The sequence below is a fragment of the Patiria miniata genome, unplaced genomic scaffold, assembly GCF_015706575.1.
Source record: "Patiria miniata isolate m_02_andy unplaced genomic scaffold, ASM1570657v1 HiC_scaffold_3, whole genome shotgun sequence".
Lineage (NCBI taxonomy): Eukaryota > Metazoa > Echinodermata > Asteroidea > Valvatida > Asterinidae > Patiria > Patiria miniata.
Genome location: NW_024037069.1, coordinates 11,747,201 through 11,770,384, shown reverse-complemented (window position 1 = coordinate 11,770,384; position 23,184 = coordinate 11,747,201). Strand labels below are relative to the sequence as shown.

Genomic DNA, 23,184 nt, shown 5'->3' with positions numbered 1-23,184 from the left:
CACTGTGTATGTTCCATAAGTTTTCATAACTGTGTGTTTTACACCCTTTTTCAAATGCATATATCGTGTTTTGGAAATAAATTCTTCTTGCCTTCATCACCATTGCTCTGAAGAGTATTTTATGTGAACAGCGCAATTCATTTAGTTGATGCACAGGCTGAATTGTTTAATTTGCTTGGGAATTGTTTGCGACTCAGTCAACCCAAAATGATAAAATAGAGGTCATTCTTAATTGCTCTACTTCTCTTGGAGCCTTCAAAATCCACCAGAATAAATTTTTGAAGGATTTGTGAGGTTTGAGGAAGGTACAGCACGGGCACTTTTGCCTAACACCGGGCTTGATGCCCTGTTGGGAAGTGCAGAGAATGTAGCCTTGGTTTCTTGCACAGTGCAGAATTTTGAATGAGTTCGGAAAGTTCACAGCTACTCATGGCCAATTATACTTTTTTGACAAAACTTTGCTGATTTATTATTTCACGAGCTGGATTTCTTAAGTTAGACCTGCATTTTAAATTTGTGATAAAGTGACCATACATCTTCGTTTCACATCAACTCAATTTAATATTTTCTTAAACTGCATGAGAAATAGAGAAATGCACATTGATGTTAAAAGTTTGTGACTGCCATTTTATTTCAAAAGCTTTGTCCCAAAGTTTTTATTGTTTTTGTCTTTTTTCTCACCACTCCCATGCATGCATGACATGTCTGCTTGGTGTCGCATGTGAACGTGTATCCACCTTTGTGTTATTGGTTTGCCAGGGCTGGGTAGTCTACTTGCTGGTGAATTCGAAGCTTTTCTGGAAGACGTAAAGTTGTCCGACGTAACTAGTGAATTTGACGATGATTTAGAACCCAAAGGTTTGTCGTTTGCCAAAGTCACTTTTCTTTTGAATGTTTGGGTAAAGTTGTAAGTTTTTAATTTTTAAAAGAGTATGAAAGATTTCATAAATATTGTCGGAGTGTAAGGAGGTGTATGTATGTTTGAGGTTAAATTTCACAAGATATCCTGATAAACTTCATATATGGGTGGCATGGTTTGCCCAGTGCCTAAAGCGCTTGCCTCTCACCGCATTGGCCCGGGTTCGATTCCCAGCTCCGGTCATATGTGGGTACAGTTGTCCGCTGATTCTCTCCTGTGCCACAAGGGTTTTTTTTTTTGTTCGGGTTTTCTGGTTTTCCTCCCTCCGCAAAAATCAACACGTTCGATATCTGGCTGTGCTCCGTGGTCAGACATGGGATGTATAGCAGCTGCCTAAAGTGCTTTTACATGCCTTTGACGTGGCCACATTGTAGCTGCATCCTTCGCAATTCAGCTTCTGCTGCGAGTAAGGACGATAAGCCACTCCCCCCTCCAAAAAAAAAAATATTTATATACATTTGTAGCTTTGTTAAGTAGATAAATGGTAGATGTAGACAAACTAAATAATTTTTCATTTTTTTTTTTTTTTAGATCCAGTCACAGTACTCCAGGGCCATGCCAAGCAACTCAAGCACAGACTGAGTGGAGCATTGGTGCGCAACATGGAAAGTCTGGTCAAACTCATGTCTAAAGGTAAGAACACTCTCGGTAGATAAACTTGCCATAACAAAAAATTATTAAAAAACTCAAATTGAGACACATGAAAAGGGAATAATGCTGAAAGATGCCAAGTAGTAAATAATGCAATAATAAAAATAATTTTTTTTTTTTTTAGTCTCTCAAATCATTTCCTAGAGCCACATCTTGAAGATGCAAGTTTGGCAGCAAAGACAATAATATGTGTTTGCTTTTAGACTTGAAGATTATATACTTACTCGTTGCAGTCTTTCGGACACTACCACTTGTTCATAATCCAAAGAATTAAGTTGACGTTATATTTGTTTCCTTTTTTCTCGTCAAAGGCCAAATTTCTTCGAGAAATTTGAGCTGAAAATACTGCTTAGCGTGTTTTAAGCGTTAAGCAAGAATCAGCAGGGAACCGGCTACGTACAATAAGCATTGCATGAGAGTTTGGCCGGTAACTGTTTTTGCTTAGCAAAAGTCTTCATGCTAAGCAAACTTCTGTGCTTAAAATTTTCTGGGTTTTTTTCTTTTTCATTTGCTGTGAAAAAGTACAAAAAAAGTCTTGGAGACCCACTCTTACGATCAATGTTGGTTTTGTGTCTCGTCCTCTTTGAACACATTTGTGATGCGATCAAGCTGAATGAGTCGTTTGTCCACCCTGGTCAATTTTTTTTTTTTTAAGATTTGAAAAGAGTACGATCTCAGCATTACTGCTGTGAAAACCGCATGCTAGTTCAAAAATGATGGAAGTCAGAACACCAAGAGATGTGATGAAGTGATGTGATGAAGTGGCCCTATTTTGGCCTGAATCTCCAAGTGAAAGTTCCCGACAAACGACTCATTTAGCTTGATTGCATCACATTTAGTGATCAGTGTCGATTGATGCCTTTCATTTGTTATTTTGCAGATGAAGCAGAACCAAAAAGTACTGACAGTTCCGATTCTGCAGCACAGGTATCAACATCAGTGAACATTAATTGAACCCTAACTCTGCTGAATCCAACAGGATCCAACTATATCATATACCCGATGGAGCCTGTTGGATTGAGCAGTAAACCCCTTGTGTACATTCCTGATGCAAAATGTTGGATTCAGCAGGCAACTGAGCCGCATTATAACGCCAAGTTGGACTCCGTTGGATTCAGCTGACAACTTACAGTGGATTGAGCAGGAAACTCCGGTTGGACTCTGTTGGATTTAGCAGGGTAGTCCTGAGGAACTACTAGGGGGTTACGGTTAATTTAATAAATTGGTGGATTTTTTCATGTTCAAACCTCTTTTTGCTTGTATGATATACCAACTTTGTAATGTGAGATAATCAGTACAAGACAAGATACCAAGAGCAAAAGAAGGGTATCAAAAAGGCCCAATAAGGTATTGCTATGCAGTTAAACACTGTATAGTTCCCATGTTCATAGTGCTTTTAGTGTGTGCTTGTTGTGAAGGTTTGATCTATGCAATTTCTTCAAATAATTTGATTCCAATCTTTGTTGTTTTTCTTGTATTTATCTTCAGAATGATGCAGTATTTTTTTGTCTTCAATTGCGAAATTGAATCGAATGTGAGGAATGAATGTCGAGAAGGTAGCTTGATAACATTCTGAGCATTTTGTTTTTTTCTTCTCTTACTTTGGTGAATGACAGGGAATGGGCAATTTGGACAAGCCATCCAAAGAACTTAACGGTGAGTGATTTTAGTACAAAGTTAGTTTTTGTTCTTCAGTTTATTTCATTTTTTTGGTTCAATACAATTGCAAAAAAATGGAGATGGCACCATAATGGGAGACTTTTGAGACGTTGGTGGCAGCAAACACACCGGTCCTTCTTCCATTGTTTGCGTCATATTAAGCATGCGCGCTTTAGCTTAAACATGACGGAAACAATTGAAAAAGGACTGGTATGTTTGCTGCCACCAATGTCTCAAAAGTCTCCCATTGTTTTAGAAACCTTGTAGATAGTTTTTATATTCTATCCAAGTAAGGAACCAAGTACAAAAGAAAAGTGATACAAAGTTCCTGAAGTTTTGAAGTAAAATCAAAGATTTGTGTCTGAATTTGATGTTGTCTTTTTCCATTATTTTTATCATAGTATACAGTGGAACGTCGCAATACGGAACACCGCTCCCCCGAACATTCTGCTTTACCGAACATTATCCTTGGCTCCCGGTTTTAATGTACAAAACATACCAAACATTGTTGTGGAAAAAAGTCAACAGATGAACAAAATATCTTCCGGGTGTACCGTACATGACTTGTATTAAACACTATTTGGGCCACTTTTAATTCCCGAACATCAAACGACCCATAGTTACAGCGTGTTTGAATGTTGAAGAGCGATAGATGGCTATTATTTCCCCAATGGAAAACCACTCTGCCCATTGCTAAAGTTTCCTGATGACTCCTCGTGCGGCTGTGGGATGTGAGAAATGCCAGTTCACTATTGGTCAAAAGAGGGTACCTGCGATTCAAAATCGCTATACCGAATGATCGTTATTACGAACACTTTCTGTGGATTCCACGATGTTCGTTATAGCGGCGTTCCACTGTATTTCATTAAATATCATAGATGCCTACTTGATTAAACCTGTACTTGACACTTTACTGCTGTTAAAACTTGGAATGAATAAATAAAAAATGAATACAATTTTCAAAATCAAAACTGAAATGCTCATCTTTCTCTTGGACAGATCTTCAGCTGATCATAGACACAGAAAGGGAAGAAAAAAGACTACTCAAAGAGCAACTCCAACAAGCAGAGGTAGAGTTTCTTCTTTTTTTTATGAAAACTGAGAAGTGAGTGGGTAAGCCTATATTCTGATGAATTTAGTCTCTTTTGGAACCTAAGAAAGATGATAAACCCTAACTACCCTAAAGTGCAGCTCTTGCAGCACAACAGAAAACTTTCACTCTTATCTAAGAAACTTCCTGAACCCGAGTTCTGTGGCTATTTTGACAAGTGATTTGCAGTGACTAAACACAAGAAACTTCCATCATGAAATAAAGTCAAGAATTTTCATCCCGATTATCTCAATTTTTCCTTTCCAGGATGTACCTTTCTTTAATAATAGACATAATGTCCAGCGCCTTGATTACCTAATTGTTGGTAGATACGTGCGCTATATAAGACTCCGGTATTATTATTATTATTATTCCAGGAATCTCACAAAGCTGAGGTTGCCAACTTGACTCAAGAAGTTGCTAAGGTGAGTATAGGCATTGTAACTTAATAATGAATTATTAATATCATTAATATTCATGAGGTAATAATTATATCATGATTATTCATACATCTGTTTAGTAATTTGCCATGCAAGTGACTCATATTCTTAGGACTTAACTTCAAACATTACTTGGTCAAGTGAACAGGCTAGTAGTTTGAAATTGGGCATTCCTATATTTGACATTTTACAGAATGATCCAGCTTCTTAGTTAAAACAACCTGACGACTTCTATGAATAATATCACTCGTGAAATACTGCCAGCACTTTGTTCCATCATTGTTATTCATCAGTGAAATTAAACTTCACATTGTTTTTTTTTTCATTTCAGCTGACAGAAAAGACAAAGAAGAAACAAGAAAGGTATATTTTCTAAATAATTTGTCTTCACAAGTATAAGCTTTTGAAAAAGATTATACATGTATGGTTATAAATTTAGGTATTAAATAGATCAGGCTTTCAAGTATTCCTACTTTTTCCACTTTTTCCTATTTTTTTTTTTTTACCTTGTTGCTACTTTTTCTACTTTTTTTCTTGAAATTCCTACTTTTTTTGTCACACAACTCCGAAAAATGAAATCTTATTGAATAATTTTCATAACAGTGTTACACACTGTCATATGTGAATCACACAATGAAGGGCTTGGGCGCAGGAGTACTGCAACTGTACTTCCAAGAGCTTAGTTGAGGATGGAGCACAAGTGTTGTGAGTACAGAACATGCCAAATGAGGCTTATGATGCTGTGGACATGGGTGAGTATCAATGAAAACTACTCCTGATAGCCTGGAAAAGTCCTACTTTTATTCTGACTTTGTCCTCCAAATTCCTACTTTTGACCCATGTTTTTTGAAGATATTGATCCTACTGTGCTACTTTTTGACCTGGATCTGATTGAAAGCCTGATCTATGCAGTTTTATGCAATTTGAAATACATAGCTGCCAACTAGTACGATTTTTTCGTAATTATTACGAATTGTTTGTTAAATTACAAAAATACGATTTGCCACTAAAACATTACGAATTTCCCATTTTCTACCCAACGAAAAAAAAAAAATGTAAAGTATCGTTTTTGACCGAAAACTTCTGGCGAAATGTCGCGATAATGGATGGACTTGTGACAAGTCTAATAAGAATGCAGTCAAGCACCTGATAGACATCAGTGCAGTGTGCGCAGTGGAGTACTTGAGGACCAGACTAAAACTATTTTTCAATGGTGTGTCATTTGTGTGCATCTCGTGGATGTGTGGTTGTGTGTACTGTATGTGAGTACTTTTTAGTGACGATCGTGAGCACATTTAGTCGCTTATTGCCGGGATGAAACCCATCAGTGCGAGATTTTAATCATGGAATTTAATAAGAGTATGGTTGGAATAATTGGTAATAGAGTTTGAGTTTGTCACAACGGACAGAAAAGATAAATCAGCATGCGTTTGCAAGGTATGTTGGCGGGATATTTCTATTGCATACGGTGGCCATAGATCATTGTGTCTAAAAACATGATACGAACTCGAAACTCAACATCGATAGCATGCATCTCCAAAAAAATATGCGCACGTTATTGATGTTTTTATTTATTTGACTTCAACAAACAAATACAGACATTAAAACAAAATTAATTTAAAAAAAAAAAAAAAAAAATTTTTTTTTTTTTTTTTTTAATTATCTTTTGGCCTACAGTACATTATTATTCACAACAAGAAGGGTATGCACATGTATGTGTACATGTAAACCATGTTCCTTTACTCGATGTTGGTAAAGCTTTTGATAAAACGAGAAGTTGAAAATGACCGCGCGGGTTGATTACTAATTGGGATTTTGAAATGTTGGCAGCTATGGAAATATAAAGCAGTTTTTAAGGTGAATTTATAATTATGACTTTCATTTTTGTTTGTATCCACAGTCTTGTGCAACTGCAGAATGAAAAAGAGCAGCTCTACAGTGACGGAAAGTAAGTATTTGTACCTGAAACTCATTCAGCACATTACAGCTGTGAATTTATCCAGTTATTATTGTTTGTGGAAAGGTGCTGGTACTTTGAGTTCACAGGTTGCACTTTTCATTTAACAAACAACGGAATGTCCGTTCAATGTTATCTCACAGATACATGTGTGACACAGACTACCCTGAAGCTTTGAGTAATTGGTGCCCTTTCGTTTAGATGTGGTCATAAACATATCTTCTAGTGTATTGTCCTTGCTCTGAATTGACTGCATTTATATCTTATTGCAATGATAAACTGGGCAATATGGCCATGTCTGAATTACTTTACTACGGCTTGCAATTACACACGAGTCTACGGTAGCGGCTACAGCTACGGTAGCGGCTACAGCTACTTGCCATAGACTTGTGTGTAATTACAAGCCGTAGCCAAGTAATTCAGACGTGGCTTATCATTTTAGAATGGTCCCATGCATAGATGTTTGTTATAAATGTTTGGTGTAAACTTCTTTTCAAAAAATCTGAAAATTTAACAAGTTCGCATCGGAGGACACGCACTGGCTGTTTTTATATGCAGGCACGGCCGACAGGTTTAAACATCAAGATTGCTTCGACTCGCCTCCGGGTGACGTCTAAACACGCTCATCCCTCATGCCTTTTGTACACACACACAAAGTCTGTGAAGTCTGTGGAGGCGGACCGTGTGTTGATCTTGAACTGGCCGCTGTGCACGGCCTATTGTTGTACAATTTACGCTCCAGTGCAACCCCGAAGTATTGAAACATACAAGGTTTCGGCAAGAAATATTGTACGAATACTGTTGAAATGACTCTTGCGAATCAGTATTTGTGGTGTTTGGCTGTTTATCAGAAGTTGGCTGAAATGTTTTTCCTTGTGCGAAGATCGAAATTTTCGGCAAAAAAAATCCCGGCGCGAAGTGGTTAATGTATCAGAAAAGTCATTGGTTTAATATGCAATTTCAAGTAATTTTGTTTTGTTTTTTCCCATAAAAATACATTATGGGAAGGAAGGAAAAAACAAGAACTGAGGGAACAAAATCAGGCATTTAGGCTTTTGAAGTCAGTTTTATATTAATTCAGGTTTTCATTTCAACATGCTGATTTGTTGTAGAATAATTTATCAGAAATTAATTTTGTGGTTTTTTTAATTGTTTTTCTTTTCTTCTTCAGGAAGCAACTTGATAATCTGCAAACTTCAAAGGAGAAGGAAGCAGAGGTAAAAATCATTGCTTTTAGAATTTTTTAAGTTAAAACCTCTAGAACTCTGTTGACTGTTCAAATGTGTTTTTTTTTGTTGAGATTTTCTTTCAAACCATTCCTTTCATTCTTCAGTTAGAATTTGTTGTGTAAGCTATTAATCCTCCTGTGCAAGCATACATTCTGTGCCAAGTAGTCCTTTCAGTCAAAATCAAGCAAGTGACTGTTTTCAACAGTTAAGAATTCCCAGCCTATATAAAGCAGGATTGACTGGCTGGGACTGTTTAAGTAACATGTCACAGCTATGCTTTGGCTCCAGGTGAGTGATAAAACAGCTGTGAGCACAACTTGCCTGCCTTGTCTGTTGACCCAGTTTGACTAGTCGCAGTGCTTGCTTGAGATATGATCTGACTGCTGGTGACTAGCCTTTGTTGGAAGTATAGCAGGGGAAGTAGAAGTGAATTTTTAATGTTTAAATAGCAGAAGGGTTAATGTGAGTAGGCCACACAAAGTTATCTACAGTTTCTGCACAGAGACCTTTGGAAAGGTCTCTGTACACGAACTGTGCACAAAGGTCTCTGTGCCAAAGCTTTGGCCAAAAAAAAAGAAGTTCTGCTTCCGATTACCCAACCGACCCTATTTTGACCCTACCAACCCTATTTTTAATTTCTTGGTCTTTTTTGACAGGACTTGAAGAAAGAGAAGTTGAAAGTGCTGGAGGAATTGACAAAAGCCAAGCAGGTAAGTAAACACTGACAAGTCTTCTCACTTGGGCATCTATATGGTGTCAAACTCATTTTCCTTGGGCTAAAAATGGTTCTTTGTTATGTAGAATTTTCTGCAGTGTCTGAAAACATGCATAATTAAGTCAGGTCAACGAATTGGTCAGAGGAGCAAGACTTAAACCGGTGTTGAACAGGGTGAGTAAAAAAAAAAACGAAACCCAAATGTTGGGACCATTGTTTTAGGGAAGTTCTGCATGTAGCATTTTCAAAATCTAGGATATAAAAGCCCAATTCATAAGCTTTGTTTTAGTACAAGAATCATTCAAATCACTCTTGTACTTGTCAAGTTACGGAATTTTAAACACAACCACCGTTTTAAGGTTCTGTCCACGGATCACAAAAAAAGGTGTGCGTTCTTTCACCAAAACGAAAACAATTCACACACATCCCTATGTGATTTGTTTTCGTTTTGCTGAAAGAACACTGAACTTTGTTGTGATCCGTGGACAGAACCTTAAAACGGTGGCTGTGTTTAAAATTCCGTAACTTGAAGAGTGCATGAGTGATTGGAATGATTCTTGTACTAAAAGAAAGCTTTTGAATTGTGCTTTCATATTCTAGATTTTGAAAGTGCTACATGCAAAACTTCAATAAAACAATAGTCCCCACATTTGGGTTTCGCTTTTTGACTCACCCTGTATAAATAATGTATTTTTCTCAACTGAAATTCTACATGAAAAACAGTGAACGAGGATTAAATTAAGGCTGAAACGATACATCGATATATCGGTGCATCGCGATACATTCGTTCACGATATGATATATCGGTACGAATGTTTGATATGGATATTATTAATAATAATATAATAAATAACAGCGACAGCGCACCGAAAGAAAATTGCAAGCAACTGCGATGCATGAGAAGCACGAAATGTAAAAATAATAATGCGAAGAATAAAAATAAGATTCACATGTGTATTTAATGTACTACTACTGGTACAAGAAGAGATGTGTTGCTGAAATGAATTATCAATTAATAAAGTTATTAACAAACCGAAACCAAAACCGAGCGGTATAAAGTACGGTGAAAGCTGTCTTAGACGCTTGCGGCCAGCCGTACGTGATACTCCATGGTGATACCATGGAGGATTCCTCCATCGTGATACTAGTGCAGCTGCTGATATGCGGCATGCTTAATTCCCCAGCGGACCACACCATTTGTGGTAATGAAGGGGTGGTGTTCTTTCTTGGGAACAATAATTACCAATATTTCCGCTGATTAAAAAAAGAAAAATGACGACTAATACTTGTTATGGTGTTCGAAATATTTCTTTATTAGATAATAAGTTGTTCAACGTCACAATATATTTTTTTTTCTTGAAATGTATTCAAGAAACGATGTAAAACTAAAAAAGGGGACTGAATCACCCCTTGCAAAAGTAATGGATTCGCCCATGAAAATGTCAGCATCGTTTCCTACGGCACTACAGGACAAGATCTTTGGTTTTGATTTTTTGAAGAAAGTTACGATCGAAACTTGAACTTTCAACGTAACTACTTGCTAGTAATCACACAAATTTGATAAGTTTTGAAGTAAAACGGGACCTGTTTAGTCTTAGGGCAAAACAAATCAGCAACTGTTTCCACAAAAGCAAGATTTGTAACGCTCCAGTCAGACATGGAGGAAGGAACACAGACAACACACGGTGGGTTGCATACTCTCTCACGTGCTGCAGGAAAATGTTGTCATTCACCGGCTCAGGCTGCCGGGCCATGCATTAACTTTTAAGGCCGGGGTCCGGACGGGGCAGCCGGCAGTAATTCCCGTAGTTTATTTCTCATCATCAATTTCCATATTTGTTTGTAAGAGTATCGATTGTAAATGATTTGATATAACTTTTGTGGCCCTTTTTATAGCTCTGTAGTGTAAATGGAACTGGTTCAGAGCATTTTGACTAGAATTTGGAGGCCTTACAAAATTGAAACCACTGCGGTCGGTGCGGCTTATACGCCGCGTGGCTTATATTCCGAAAATTACGGTAGTACCTTACTGTATTTGTGTATTATCAGAAACGAGTAGAGACAGATTAAAGAGGACTTAGACCCTGATTAAGTTCATCTGTTATGATTTTATTAATTTTTTTATACCAAGATATATCGCGATATATATCGTATCGTTTGATATGTATCGTGATACGTATCGTATCGTGACACAGGCGTATCGTTTCAGCCTTAGATTAAATAAAATTGTATTTGTCCAAAAACAAAGAAAAAGTAATGCAGAAATGTGCATTGAGACATTTGTATCAATTTCTCTCATTGAATCGCACATCTGTTAAATTTGCACGTTGAAGACCATGGCTGAACAGAACGACAACAACCAACAGAGAATACAGGAGCTGGAGACAACCATCAGGACACTCAATACCCAGGTAATGTAAACAGAAGACAAACAAACAAACAGACAGACGGACAAACAGCACAAGAGTTTTTTGAACTTGTTCCCAACTGCTGACTATTTATAGCTTAATCCGGCGAAGAAACTTAGAAGCCATTGAGATGGTGCCACACTCACAGCACGCCACATACGTTCTTAATGACAAGACCCGTGTACATTTTGGTAACACTTTTGGTCAGAGGGGCATGGAGTACTACCTGAGTGCGACTCACGCAAACCTGGGGCATGTTTTCGCGACCGTGACCAGAAACATGTTTCGGCTTTGGTCATTGGTTGAGTGTTTTTGTGACTTTGGTTGGCTGGAGTGACGTCACTATTCCGACCAAAACCGAACCAAGGCCAAGGGTCGGTTACGGAGTGCATTTCAAAATGGCGGAAAGATAATCGCACGACATGTAACAACATGTAAGTGGCCTGTAATAAATGTCTATACAACTTACAAGCCCAAAAGGTATTATCCCGAATTTCGCCGGCACTGACCACGATCACCTAAAATTATCGATGTTGTCAAAATGTCCGCCATTTTTTTTGACAACTTTTTGACACTGTTTTCGGTTCAGCGTATTTGTTCGCATGTGTAAACATGTTTCTGGTTATCAGTTTGACGTCACAAACATGTTTCTGGTCGCGGTTGCGAAAACACGCCCCAGGTGCCACCACAGAAAATGGCTGTCGTCGAATTAGTCTATATATATATACTCGAGATATTATGAAAAAAATTTCTTTCACAAAGTAAATTTTGTTACAATATTTTACAAGTTTAAGTGATTTTAGGTTGTCAAACATGTCAAATGATTTCGGCTTTTCAAAAGTACTTCATGGGTATATAACTGAAATATACAGCATTCACAGAGCTAAACTTCCTCAGGTTGGGTTGTTAAGCACTCCGTCTTAAGATTTTGAGCATTTGGTGATTCAGATAAAGAAAATGCGCACATTACAAATGGTCTATTCTACCTTTAAAGCCCGAGTCCATCATTTGCAACTATCCAAAAAAGTAACCGGCGTAATTATTGTTGAAAAACAGACTGGTTGAAAGATAGTAAGGGGACTAAACTCCCTTTGAAATTATCCTTTCTGGCAAGCTCTCATTTTGAAGAAATCAACGAAAGAAGGCATTTCCAACAGTGCTTCTTAAGAAGCACCGAAGGAAAATTTAAATTAGTTGTTCGTTTTGTTATTCGGTGCAGCGCGCACAAGCATTGGAACGACGCACAGGCGCGCGCGGTTGCTATAATTCGTTGGATCAGTGCGCAACATCGCGTAAAGCTGCAATTCAAAACATGATTCAGCAACTTTTGATTTTAAATTGAGATCCTAGAATGCTGTTTTTCTCGGAATATGAAGCTGAAGCTGAGCAGAAACTTCATCAAGTAAGTTGTTCAGTATCCTTCATTAGATTTTGAACACTTTTGTTGCTTCAAACGAACAAAATGCACTAATTACAAATGATGGACTATAGCTTTAAGGCTGGAATCAAGTAAATACAAGCACTGTGCCACTGTATCACTCAAAATGCTTGACTTGGTTTGACTCAGTTTGACTCATGAATGCTCAGTTGACAGACGGTCAATTCCCGTATCACGGACATTACGAATCAGACTTTCCTTTGTACTTCAAGAGCTCAGTGAATAAACCTGAAAATGTGTTTTTCAAATCTTATACACCCAACAATGATCAAGGAGATTACAGACTAGGAGTTTTGGATCATTTCTCTGAATCGTTTGTGAGATATCATGTTTAATTGGCTCTGTCACGGACAGTATCTTCCATACCGCTGGTATTGCCCAGACATTGGCATGTTTCAGACAGACATAGGTTTACTCACGCCTATCCTAGCGCTACAAAACTAATGCCCTCTAGCCATTGGACTGAAAAAATTCCCACAAGTTTTGGGTTGTGCAGCACAAACCTAAATTCTCTGCAATCGACCCTTGCCTTTACATTGAGTGCGTTTGATTACTTCCTCAAGCTTACTCACGCCTGGCTCCCTCGCGTGATGACAGACATGCGTAGTGTAGCTAAATAAACGAACGGTTTCGGGTAAAGTTTCGTGCAAGAGCTGGAAAGTTGAACTTTGACATGACACAGGCTGCATCCGAATCAACTGTCTAGAGCTAGGTCTAGGTCAGTGCCCATTGAAAATACACGGGGACGGGCTGACAATAGACGTAGCTGTAGCTCTGGAAGCACACGGCCTAAGGTGCCCGCCAGACGTCACGTTGGCAGCCATGTTTATTGCATGGCCTTATGGGATACTTACCCAAGTAACCGGCTCGGCAAGTCGGTTACTTGGGCCAGGCTCGAGTAAGCGCGAGAAGTCACGTGAGCGGTCAATTGAACGCTGTCGTGCTTGCACGAGTAAGCGCGGGGGAAGTAATCGAACGCACTCAATGTACCTTGCAGCTGTTCATTCTATAATGATGAGGTTCGAACGAGAGTAAGGAAAGAAAAGAGTCAGGTTGTCCAATATATTTTTGCATTGCCTTGCGAATGTTTCACCTTGAGAATGTGCATGGTGATTGTACCACTGTACTCAAAGGTAGATGAGACATTTATAGTTTGTTCTGGGCTAACTGCATCTTTTCTTAGTCTTGCCCCTTTAGTCTTAACGTGGTACATTTTGCATTTTTGATTGAACCATCTATAAAGCAAACTATGCAAGATGACGTGGAAAAAACAAACTTGAATGTTTTTAAGAGACTCTGTTGGAAGGTTGTATGCTTTGGAGGAAAAAGTTGCATTTTAAAATATCACTGTTTCAGAAAGCCCTGATGACAACAATTTGTTTTGCATTGTGTTTAAAGGGGCCACAAAATGAAGTTTTCTGAGGAACACATTTTGCGCCACTTTCTACTCCTCTTAAATGTGTGAAAACTATTTGACATTCCTTTTTGGTTAATTTGAATGAAAAGTGCACTTCTTTAAGCATTTATATTTTCCATGCTTTTCCGGACAGCTCAGGGCGCTGTTGCTGTGATGTTATTTCAGGAAGACGCTGTTCCGTTTAGGGGCTTTCTGTTCAAATTGTGAACCCAAAATTGAAACCATTAGTGAGAAAAGTTTGCTCGTTGGCTTACTGCCATATACTGACACAGCAACAAGTCACCGAAGAAAAGAAATTTTACGACAGCCAAATATCCAAAATTTGGCAACTTTCAATGCTGAAATAGCTGTAACATTGCGCTTTCTGCCTGAAATGACATCACACTTTTGCTCATGAATATGGAACTTTGCATTAACATAAAATTGGGGAAAAAAGGACCAAAATGCCCTTGAAAATGGCAATTTGAAAATTGAAAAAAAAAAAAATAGGCAAAAAATGTGCATTTCAAAGATTGCATTAAAAAATTTACATTTGCAATTTATCAAATTGGATGTGAGTTAACCATTCATTTATGGGAGGGATCCCTTGTCTAGCGCCCCCAGAGATATACCCAGGCTGAGCCCTATTAACTTGTCTTTTACTAATCACCCCTCCCTCCCCCCTTTGCCTACCGCATGGTATAACCCATTGCTGTGGCAACACAGGCAGCCAATAGCGAGCAGGTAGCCATCTTCCGGGATTCTTTAGAAAGTTTGAGCAATGAGCTAGCCCAGGCCAAACAGGTACTAACCCATAGCTGAATGGCTAATATTCATTGGTTTATTTATTAATTTCTGTTTTCATTCACAGGTGTTGGGTATCTGTTTGCAGGGCATTTTCTGCTATTGCTGTCATTCCATGTTGAAAAAATAAGGCCATGAAAATAATGAAATATAGTTTTTGGCAAACAATTTCTTTCTATGGAAAAACATACTGTCAAAAAAGAAAAATTTTACACTCTTTTCAACTGTGAATTTTTTGAGATTCCAACATCAATGTAAACTTACCGTGATTGTTAGTGCCTTTTTTTACAAAGCTTTTTTTTTTCTTGAAACATATTTTAATTTTCATGGCCTGGAAAAATCACATCAGCTTTTGTGACTATTGGTGCTAAAAAAGTTCACATTTTCAAAATGTTCTATTGATGTTCAGGGATTGAGCGCAGCAACTTTTTCTCTTCATTATTAACCTTTCCAATTATTACTGTCATTACCATTGTCATTATTTCTGCTATTTTATTTCATTTTTTCCCACCTACACTATCCTCAGCATAAATATTTAAGCAAATTTTTTTTCAATTTTTTTTTATGATGCAACAACTTTAGGAACTTTTCAAGAAAAATCGACATTTTTCCAGATTTTGAGAACTTTCATGTGTGTTTTTTTCCTCTCTTGATTTGTCTCTTTAAATTTACACAAGATATTTTGGCAAAGCTGACCATTCTTTCAATTAAAACCTCACACCGAAGAGATTACTGTAAAAAAAAATAATAAAAAGGTCACATGGTCATGTGATATCGATGTCATGCTCATACATGTATCAGCAAAAATCGTGAGTTACGAAAGTTTTATGTTATTGAACTGAATAAAGATTTTGAAAAATGTGCTTTTTTCATTGTCTTTTACCCACACTGATGCTATTATTTTGCCTTGCTCTATTTATTATTCATAATTTTTTTTTATTTGCTTGAGTTTTTGGTTTGCGTACTCATCCGAACCTGCAGCCTGCCCTGGTCATAACTTTTACCTGATCCCGCCCCTAGTGATACCTCTGACATGCTTTGCACGAAACATTAAATGGTGCATCCATTGTTTTGTCTTGTTTTGTACCCTTTTTTAAAATTAATTTTCAATCATTAATAATTAATATGTAACTGTAATATGACTTATCCTTAAAGGTAACAATTATAATTCTTTCCGCAGGTCCAGAGCGTCACAGCAGAAGAGTGCATTAGATTCAAGGTTACTTCTCCTTTAAATTTTTAGTCGTGATATTTCAATTTTTGTGTTCCAAACTACAGCATTGCTAATCTTGCTAGCATCATGATTTTAAAGGTAGAGTATATCAATTGCAGCTATCCAAAAAGTAACTGACAAAATTATTGTTGAAAAGCATACTCGGTATAAAGATAGCAATGGCACTAAACTCCCTGTGAAATTATTCTTTCTGCCATGCTGGCATTTTGAAGAACCAAATAAAAGAAGGTCATTTCCAAAGATGCGTCTAAATTTCCGTTAGTAGTTCGTTTTTAGGGTGCGTGAAGTGCGCGCAAGCATTTACAGGACACGCGCGCGATTGCTATATTTCGTAGGTTCAGTGCGTGACATCGTGTAGCTTGCAATCGGCTGAATGAGAATGTGTCCCAGACGCTAATTTCGGGCGCAATTCAAAACATGGCTCAGCAACTTTTGAATTGAAATTTAGATCCTTGTTTTCTCAGAATATACAGCATTCACTGAGCTAAAATTTCATCAGGTTAGTTGTTAAGGACCCTTCTTTAGATTTTGAGCACTTTTGTTACTTCAAACGAAACTTGAGAAATGCACAAGTGACAAATGATATACTCTACCTTTAATGTGAGCCCTGGCCACATGGCACATAAGTAAGATTTGAGGCTTTGCATGGTGGAGATACTAAATAATGAAAGGTTTGCGGAAACACCATGTGCGAATAATTTCTCAACTAAGAGAATGGTTCTCAAAAGAACCAGAGGTATGGCACATACATAAGTGGGTTTATAGCAAACTGGGAGGCAGAAAATGTATGGCTGGATACCTCAGATGGTTGGGCACCAGTACAGCATTCACAAAGCTGCAGGTTCACATCCTGCTACAGTTAATCGTTCAACCGTTAATTGATTAAAAGTGGATCATTCAATCATGCCAGTCATTGATTGTGGTACCCTCCGCTTATATCAGATATGAACCGGCAAGTTTCGTGGTTAGAGTGGTTGAGACGTTCGCACTAGTAGGGAGAAGGTTGTGGGTTCAAGTCCCATCCAAGCAAACGTGTACATTTTAACTTGCAAGCTTTTGGACAGTGCTGCTCCTCTGGGACGAAAAACATATCCTCAGTTGCACCATGAACCGACGTATCCCATTTTTTGTGTTTTGAGGAAACCGATTTAAAAATGGTCATACTTTTGTAGGTTCATTCCTTTTACTCCCTGTGTAAGAATTCAAGCTGTTTCGTTTTGCTAGTAAATTATAGATTACAGTTTATTGTACACAATCCGTGTGCATCTGAGTTGCTTAGTCTTGGGGAATTTCAGAATTACAGATTTGTATAAATATTGTATTTCATACAACCCGCGTAATAGTGGCTGTGTGCCAGATACGGGGGTTCGTGAAATGCTAAATTCACACTTTTCATGTCGGTGCTCCTTGGTGACGTCATAGCACTATGGGAATTAGCGTGAAAAGCAGCGCATCATAAAACCTCACTTCGTGGTGAACAATTTCAGAGTTTTTAGAGATACACCACAGAGTCTAATTAGTGTTTTTAGTTAATTAGAACTCAGATTGGAGCAAAACTTTGTGAGGAGGAGCATTTTGATGAAATAAAAAAAAATTGGCCAAAAATACGCTGGTTTGTGGTGCGACCGATTTGAACCTAGTAAGTTGTCACAGTGGTTTATTTTTATGATAATCAAATTTGATTATTCCCTTTGGGGCGAATCGGAGCTTTGACTTTGACCCATCTCTCTTCTTTCTGCTAGGATCTCTACTCAGCGACCCATAAACAGTTAGAGGACCTGCAGCTGTCTCACAGTAAACTGTTGGCAGAGAAGGAAGAATGTCAGAGACAGCTAGCTGATTGCCTCAATGCCAACTCCCGACTCACCACGACGCTGAGAGAAGTACAGAACGACAGGGATAATCTACACAGGGACCTACAGGATGCAAGAAAGGTATGGGGAAAAATGGCAGTGTTGCTGTCGAGTACTTTCTTCCGAGTACCGAGTACTGCCAAGTATTTAGGTACGAGCACTTGTACTTCGGAGTACCAGTTCAGGTCTCCGAGTACGAGTACTTGTACTTCCGAGTACAAGTTCAGGTCTCCGAGTACGAGTACTTGTATTCCGAGTACGAGTACGAGTACGAGTACTAGCATTTCCGAATACGGCCATACTGCAAATGGTTCATTGTGCATCATTGGCCCAGGCCCAGTCAGACCAATATACAGACCCAATCACGGCTAGCTGTTAAATGTGTTTGTCTGGACGTGCACAGAGGAAAATCAGGAAACTTTGATTCATCTGCAAGCCAATCAACCATTTCCAACTGAAAATATCGATAATAAAATAAGGCCGTGGTAAGTGAAGCTATACCATTTTTTTTTCTCGAGTACTGCTATTCGAGTATGAGTACTTTGATGATCGAGTACAATTTCGACATGTCGAGTACGAGTACTTTGCTGCCCGAGTGCAAGTACCATCATTTCGAGTATGACTACTTTGACATTCGAGTACGAGTACTCCAAAAAAGTACTCGAGAAGTACTCGAGTACAAGTACCGAGTACGAGTACTACAATACTGAAAATGGTAATCAAGGTTTAAATTTCGGGTAAAAATCTACCAGACCACAGGGCTTGTAGCTCTAAATTTTAATTAGAAAAATCCTCATGTGCAATTTGATGTGAAACAAAGCTTTTTGAATTGTTGTGTTCTTGGCCGGTTTTCTAGGGACCTGGACATGGATAATGGCCCGAGCCAACATATTGCAGCCACTGCCAGAAACACCGGGGCAAACCCCTTCTCTTAGCGATAAGTGTCACTGGGTTCTTTAACGTGCATTACAAAACACACGGGACCTACGGCTTTACATCCCATCCGAAGGACGAAGCAATAATGGTAAGGTGCCTTGCTCAAGAGCACAACCACCATGTTCCCACGGTCAGGATGCGAACCCATGTACCACGGCACACGAGTCGAACACCATAACCATTGGACCACAAAGTGGTGTCATTATAAATGCACACAGTAAACCCTACTTTCAGTCCAGAATGACTTGGTATCTCCATTTTGTTTTTCAGAGTGCAGAGAAGCGTAAGACCATGCTGGATGACCTTGCTATCCAGACTCAGACTATTAAGCAACAACATGAGAATGAGATGGCGCGAGTCTCTGAAGCACACGAGGTAGGTGTATGCCTAGTGAGACCTAAATGGTAGTGGTGGAGTTCCTTGTGATGTTATGAGAATAAGTCAGATTAGGGGGTTGTAAACTAACTTTACGAGGAACTGGGGATGCTTGAGGTATGAGTTGTGCTCATTTATTATATTATGAAAACTTGGTCGCTAATTGTTTTTTTCTTTTTTCAATATGCAGAGTGATTGTTAGTATGGTCGCTATTTTTTTATTCGCAAGGGTCGAAAGTGTGAAAGTGTCCCTTAGCCCCCCCCCCCCAAAAGTCTCAGGTTTCTGATATGGAGCTTGCCCCAAAAGTGGTGTGGCGACCTTTTTTTTCCCCTCCTTTTTTTTCCCGCAAATGTCGGCTGATGTTGCAGATGACGCTTCGATCCCCTTAAAACTGTCAAAAAATATCCTTCAGGTTGGAGCTTGAGGTGACCTCAGTAAGGCCATTGGGTTTGAGAATTCTGCACCCACTTACGATCTCCACCGACACGAACATTCTTCGGGAAATTAGGATAGTCAAGACAAAAATCAGAGAAAACGGTAACGTCAGACCACACAGCGACATCGTGCATGTGCTGCCAGGGTGGTCATTAGTCTGCTCCCTTACATATTGCACTAATTAAAAAGCGTTTACAGGTTCCAGATACATGACCATCGCTCCTTCAGTCTGGCTTCCAGACCCACAATTACGAAATTACAACACCGTCTGCAAAAAAACAGTGAGTTTGGCGGTTTTGAGACATCATGTTACGTTGAAAAAAAACTTTTTATTTTTTCCGACGCGCATGGCTACGGCGATGCGCGCGCAGACCAGAATCTGGAGACTCTTTTTTTTTGGCCTTATGTTGCAAAATGTACTGTCCAGTCACATTGTTTGAGGGAGTCCAGTTACCAATTTTGGTTTATAATTAAGTACAAAGAAACAGTCTTTAGTTTACTGGAAAGTGATGGATTTTGTAGGAGTTAGGATTCTTTCAAATGAGTGTGCTCTTGGAGTGAGGGTCAAAGAACTTATAAAAAAAAACATACAACGAATGAGAAGTGATCAACCAAAGCATTGATGACTATTTGTTGTTTTTATCCATCCCAACAGAATGAGCGAGACAACTTGAAGCAACAGCTACATGAGCAGACAGTGAGTACATGGCATTTTGTGATCTGAAGTAGCTTACAGTACAGAAATGCTGCCGACAGCAGCCACAAGTCTGCTTTACCTAAGAGTTTATCATAGGAATTAGCCAACATCTATTTGTAGACGCTGCCAAACCGTACTCGTATTGCTCTGGAAGTAAGGACTCATTTTAGGCTTTACATTTTTTTGTACAATGATTAGGATTTCCACAAAGCCTCGGGAATGCATTGGTGTTTGTGTAGTTCCACATATTAACAATGAAGAAATGTGTTATTCTGTTCCCCACCCAAACCCCAACCCCCAACCCCCACCCCCACCCCCACCCACCCAAGTGTGTATTTGCCTGCAATCAGGGACCCCCTATTGTCCCTCTTTTGTTTGTACATACTTTTTAGGAAGACCTCCCATATGTTTTGTACACGATCAGAGATTGGGGACCTTTGGGAATTGGGGACCCTATTGTCCTCTATTGTTCAATGTCCCCTATTGAATACAGAAACAAACTCCCCACCCCCACCCACCCCCACCCACCCCCACCCACCCACTCCCACCCCCACCCCTGAAAAAGAAAAAAAAATCACAGGAATTCATGATTTCCTACTCCCTAGCGTTTTAAGTATATTCTGCTGTCGGACATTTAGAACTTATTCTTCTGGCATTTTCTTAAACAGAAACTGCGTAAGGAGCTTGAGCCGTTGAGAGACCAACTTGCCGTCAGTGAGGAGAAGGTTCAGTCGCTAGAGAACACCAAGGGATGGTTTGAGAGAAGACTAGCTGAGCTGGAGGTAAGCATCCAGCATTGAAAACCTAACCCTAACTTCTTTGGGCAAGTTACCGATGAAAACATCTATTCATTTTCATAATAGTTTTCACTGGTTGCCGTGAGTTGCCATTCAGCTCTCCAGACTCAAGAACCATTGAGTTTTTAGTAAATAGGTCTGGGAACTAGACAAGGCAATGTAAGAAGACCCCGGATGTCCGCGCCTACCTATTATCTTGTAACTCAGAATGATGATGTCGTTCATGTGCACACTGCTCGTATGGGTTGCGTTAAGGAAACTAGAACACATTGCTTTTTGCGAAGTTAGGAGTAAAATCGGATAAACTTGTCCAACTCACCAGAAGAATATTATTGCTCAATCTCAGAAAAGTCGTTAGTTCACAATGCAGTACCTTACTCCTAAGAGTTTATACCGAATTGTGTACTTTTTTAGTAGAGGAGGCAGCTTTATTGTCCCCAATATTGTCTAGTTAACTTCGACATCATTGAACTCAGAAAAACGCTAAGCAACATTTACGCGTTCAACCATTTTTTCATGTGTAGCGCCAGGGCGATGTTCGTGCCTGCGTACTACACCCGTACGACAGTTCCACGATTGCTTCGTAAAGCGCATGCGTAGTAGACTGTCGCACGAGTAACCCGTGCGACAGTCTACTACGCATGCATATTTACCCTGTGCGTGAATACCCAGGCACTTGGTAAACAGCTAAAATGGCATCTGGCACGTGATGGTGAATGGACTAGTGAGACTTTGGCTCTTGATCATGAATATGTAGTAATTGCGTTTGTTGAATGCATTTTCAGGAGGAACTCAAGGAGACCAAAGAGACACACCAAGAGGAGATACAAGAACTGAAGGACCAACACAGAGCATTAATACAGGTATGTGGAATGGGCTTCATGCGGAACTATTGAGAGTGCAGTATGGCCTACTGGAACCCTAGTCTATGATATGTGTGCTGATTATGCAAGACAACACTGCGTCTTGACCTCCAGATTCTGACCATTCAGCGGGCGCCTTGTATCATGTCTTTGGTAGCTCGATGTTGTATGAGAAAAACATGGTAGCTGTTAACCAATTAACATTTTCTGCTCTAACTGACGTCTCAACTTCTTAAGGCAGCTCCGATTGTCTGGCGCTTTGGGTCGCATAAAATTTGCATGCATGGATAGATCAGACGCCGAAGTGTGGCTCAGCACACATGAACGTCTGATCCAGTTTTTCCTTGCCCCCCCCCCCCAGTTTGGCCCCCCCCCCAGTTTGGCCCCCCCCCCCCCCAGTTTTCTCCCAACGCTTTATCAACAAATAGCTTAATTATGTTTCTTTTCTTCGCTGTTAAGATTCATGAAATGTGGACACATTATGGGCCAATGAAAGCATTATAAACGTTGATACTTTAGACAAAACACGCCACACATGCATTTATGCAGCCTGAGATAGTGTGCAGTCACCGTCTTATACATTTGTTATACACCATTCTGTGGTTTGATACATTTCTCATTCATAAAAACGACTGCACTTCTAAGTTGCTTTAGTGGCTTATTTCCGGACCATTGACAATGGGCACACGCGCGCGTACACAGGCTTGAGATTTTTTTTTACTTCCCCCCCAAAAAAAATTCCTTGCCCCCAAATTGTCCCCCCTCTGGTGCTGCTACTGGTCTCATCCTTAGACTACTTAAACCCAGCGCCCAATTGCAAAGACATGCCTATATTCTGATTAAATCTAATTATTAGTGACTGAAATGACATCGTTTGGAATAAAATGTGTGAAATTCTTACAAATCATTATTCTACAAATCATTTTGCAAACATTAGACTTTTCATCTCAAAAAGAGAGATTTTAACGCATTTTAGGTTCTATAGTGAGGGTCCAAGTTGTATGTAATTTCATTTTGGAAATTGTATTATTAGACTTTCAAATTGTTCTAATTAACCTATCCCTTTAAAACGGGAAGTGTACAGCAACCATGCCAAGTATTGTGATTTGTTTATGTTTTTGTTTGTTTGTTCATTTCTTTTTGTTTATTCAGGAAATGAAAAATGAAGAAGCAGAGAAGTCCATAGAGTTGAGCCAATCCCAGGAGCAGGTCGAGAAATTACAGAACAGTATCGACCAACTCAAACAAGTGAGTTTGAACCACCCCTCCATCCAAATCACTAACCGA

The 23,184-nt window shown here is 39.1% G+C and overlaps 1 protein-coding gene across 1 annotated transcript in view; it reads left to right on the top strand.

Annotated features, from left to right (window-relative positions):
- LOC119737239 (GRIP1-associated protein 1-like) overlaps window positions 1-23,184 on the top strand; it is a 45,244-nt gene that overhangs the window by 11,494 nt on the left and 10,566 nt on the right. The window contains exons 9-27 of the mRNA XM_038211437.1: window positions 760-858; window positions 1,451-1,552; window positions 2,451-2,497; window positions 3,187-3,226; window positions 4,229-4,299; window positions 4,697-4,744; window positions 5,091-5,122; window positions 6,660-6,707; window positions 7,888-7,933; window positions 8,602-8,655; window positions 10,994-11,071; window positions 14,629-14,706; window positions 15,887-15,925; window positions 17,683-17,874; window positions 19,000-19,104; window positions 20,196-20,237; window positions 20,906-21,019; window positions 21,820-21,897; window positions 23,050-23,145. Of these exons, the coding sequence (XP_038067365.1) occupies window positions 760-858; window positions 1,451-1,552; window positions 2,451-2,497; window positions 3,187-3,226; window positions 4,229-4,299; window positions 4,697-4,744; window positions 5,091-5,122; window positions 6,660-6,707; window positions 7,888-7,933; window positions 8,602-8,655; window positions 10,994-11,071; window positions 14,629-14,706; window positions 15,887-15,925; window positions 17,683-17,874; window positions 19,000-19,104; window positions 20,196-20,237; window positions 20,906-21,019; window positions 21,820-21,897; window positions 23,050-23,145 (1,409 nt within the window). The remainder of the gene's footprint in view (window positions 1-759; window positions 859-1,450; window positions 1,553-2,450; window positions 2,498-3,186; window positions 3,227-4,228; window positions 4,300-4,696; window positions 4,745-5,090; window positions 5,123-6,659; window positions 6,708-7,887; window positions 7,934-8,601; window positions 8,656-10,993; window positions 11,072-14,628; window positions 14,707-15,886; window positions 15,926-17,682; window positions 17,875-18,999; window positions 19,105-20,195; window positions 20,238-20,905; window positions 21,020-21,819; window positions 21,898-23,049; window positions 23,146-23,184) is intronic.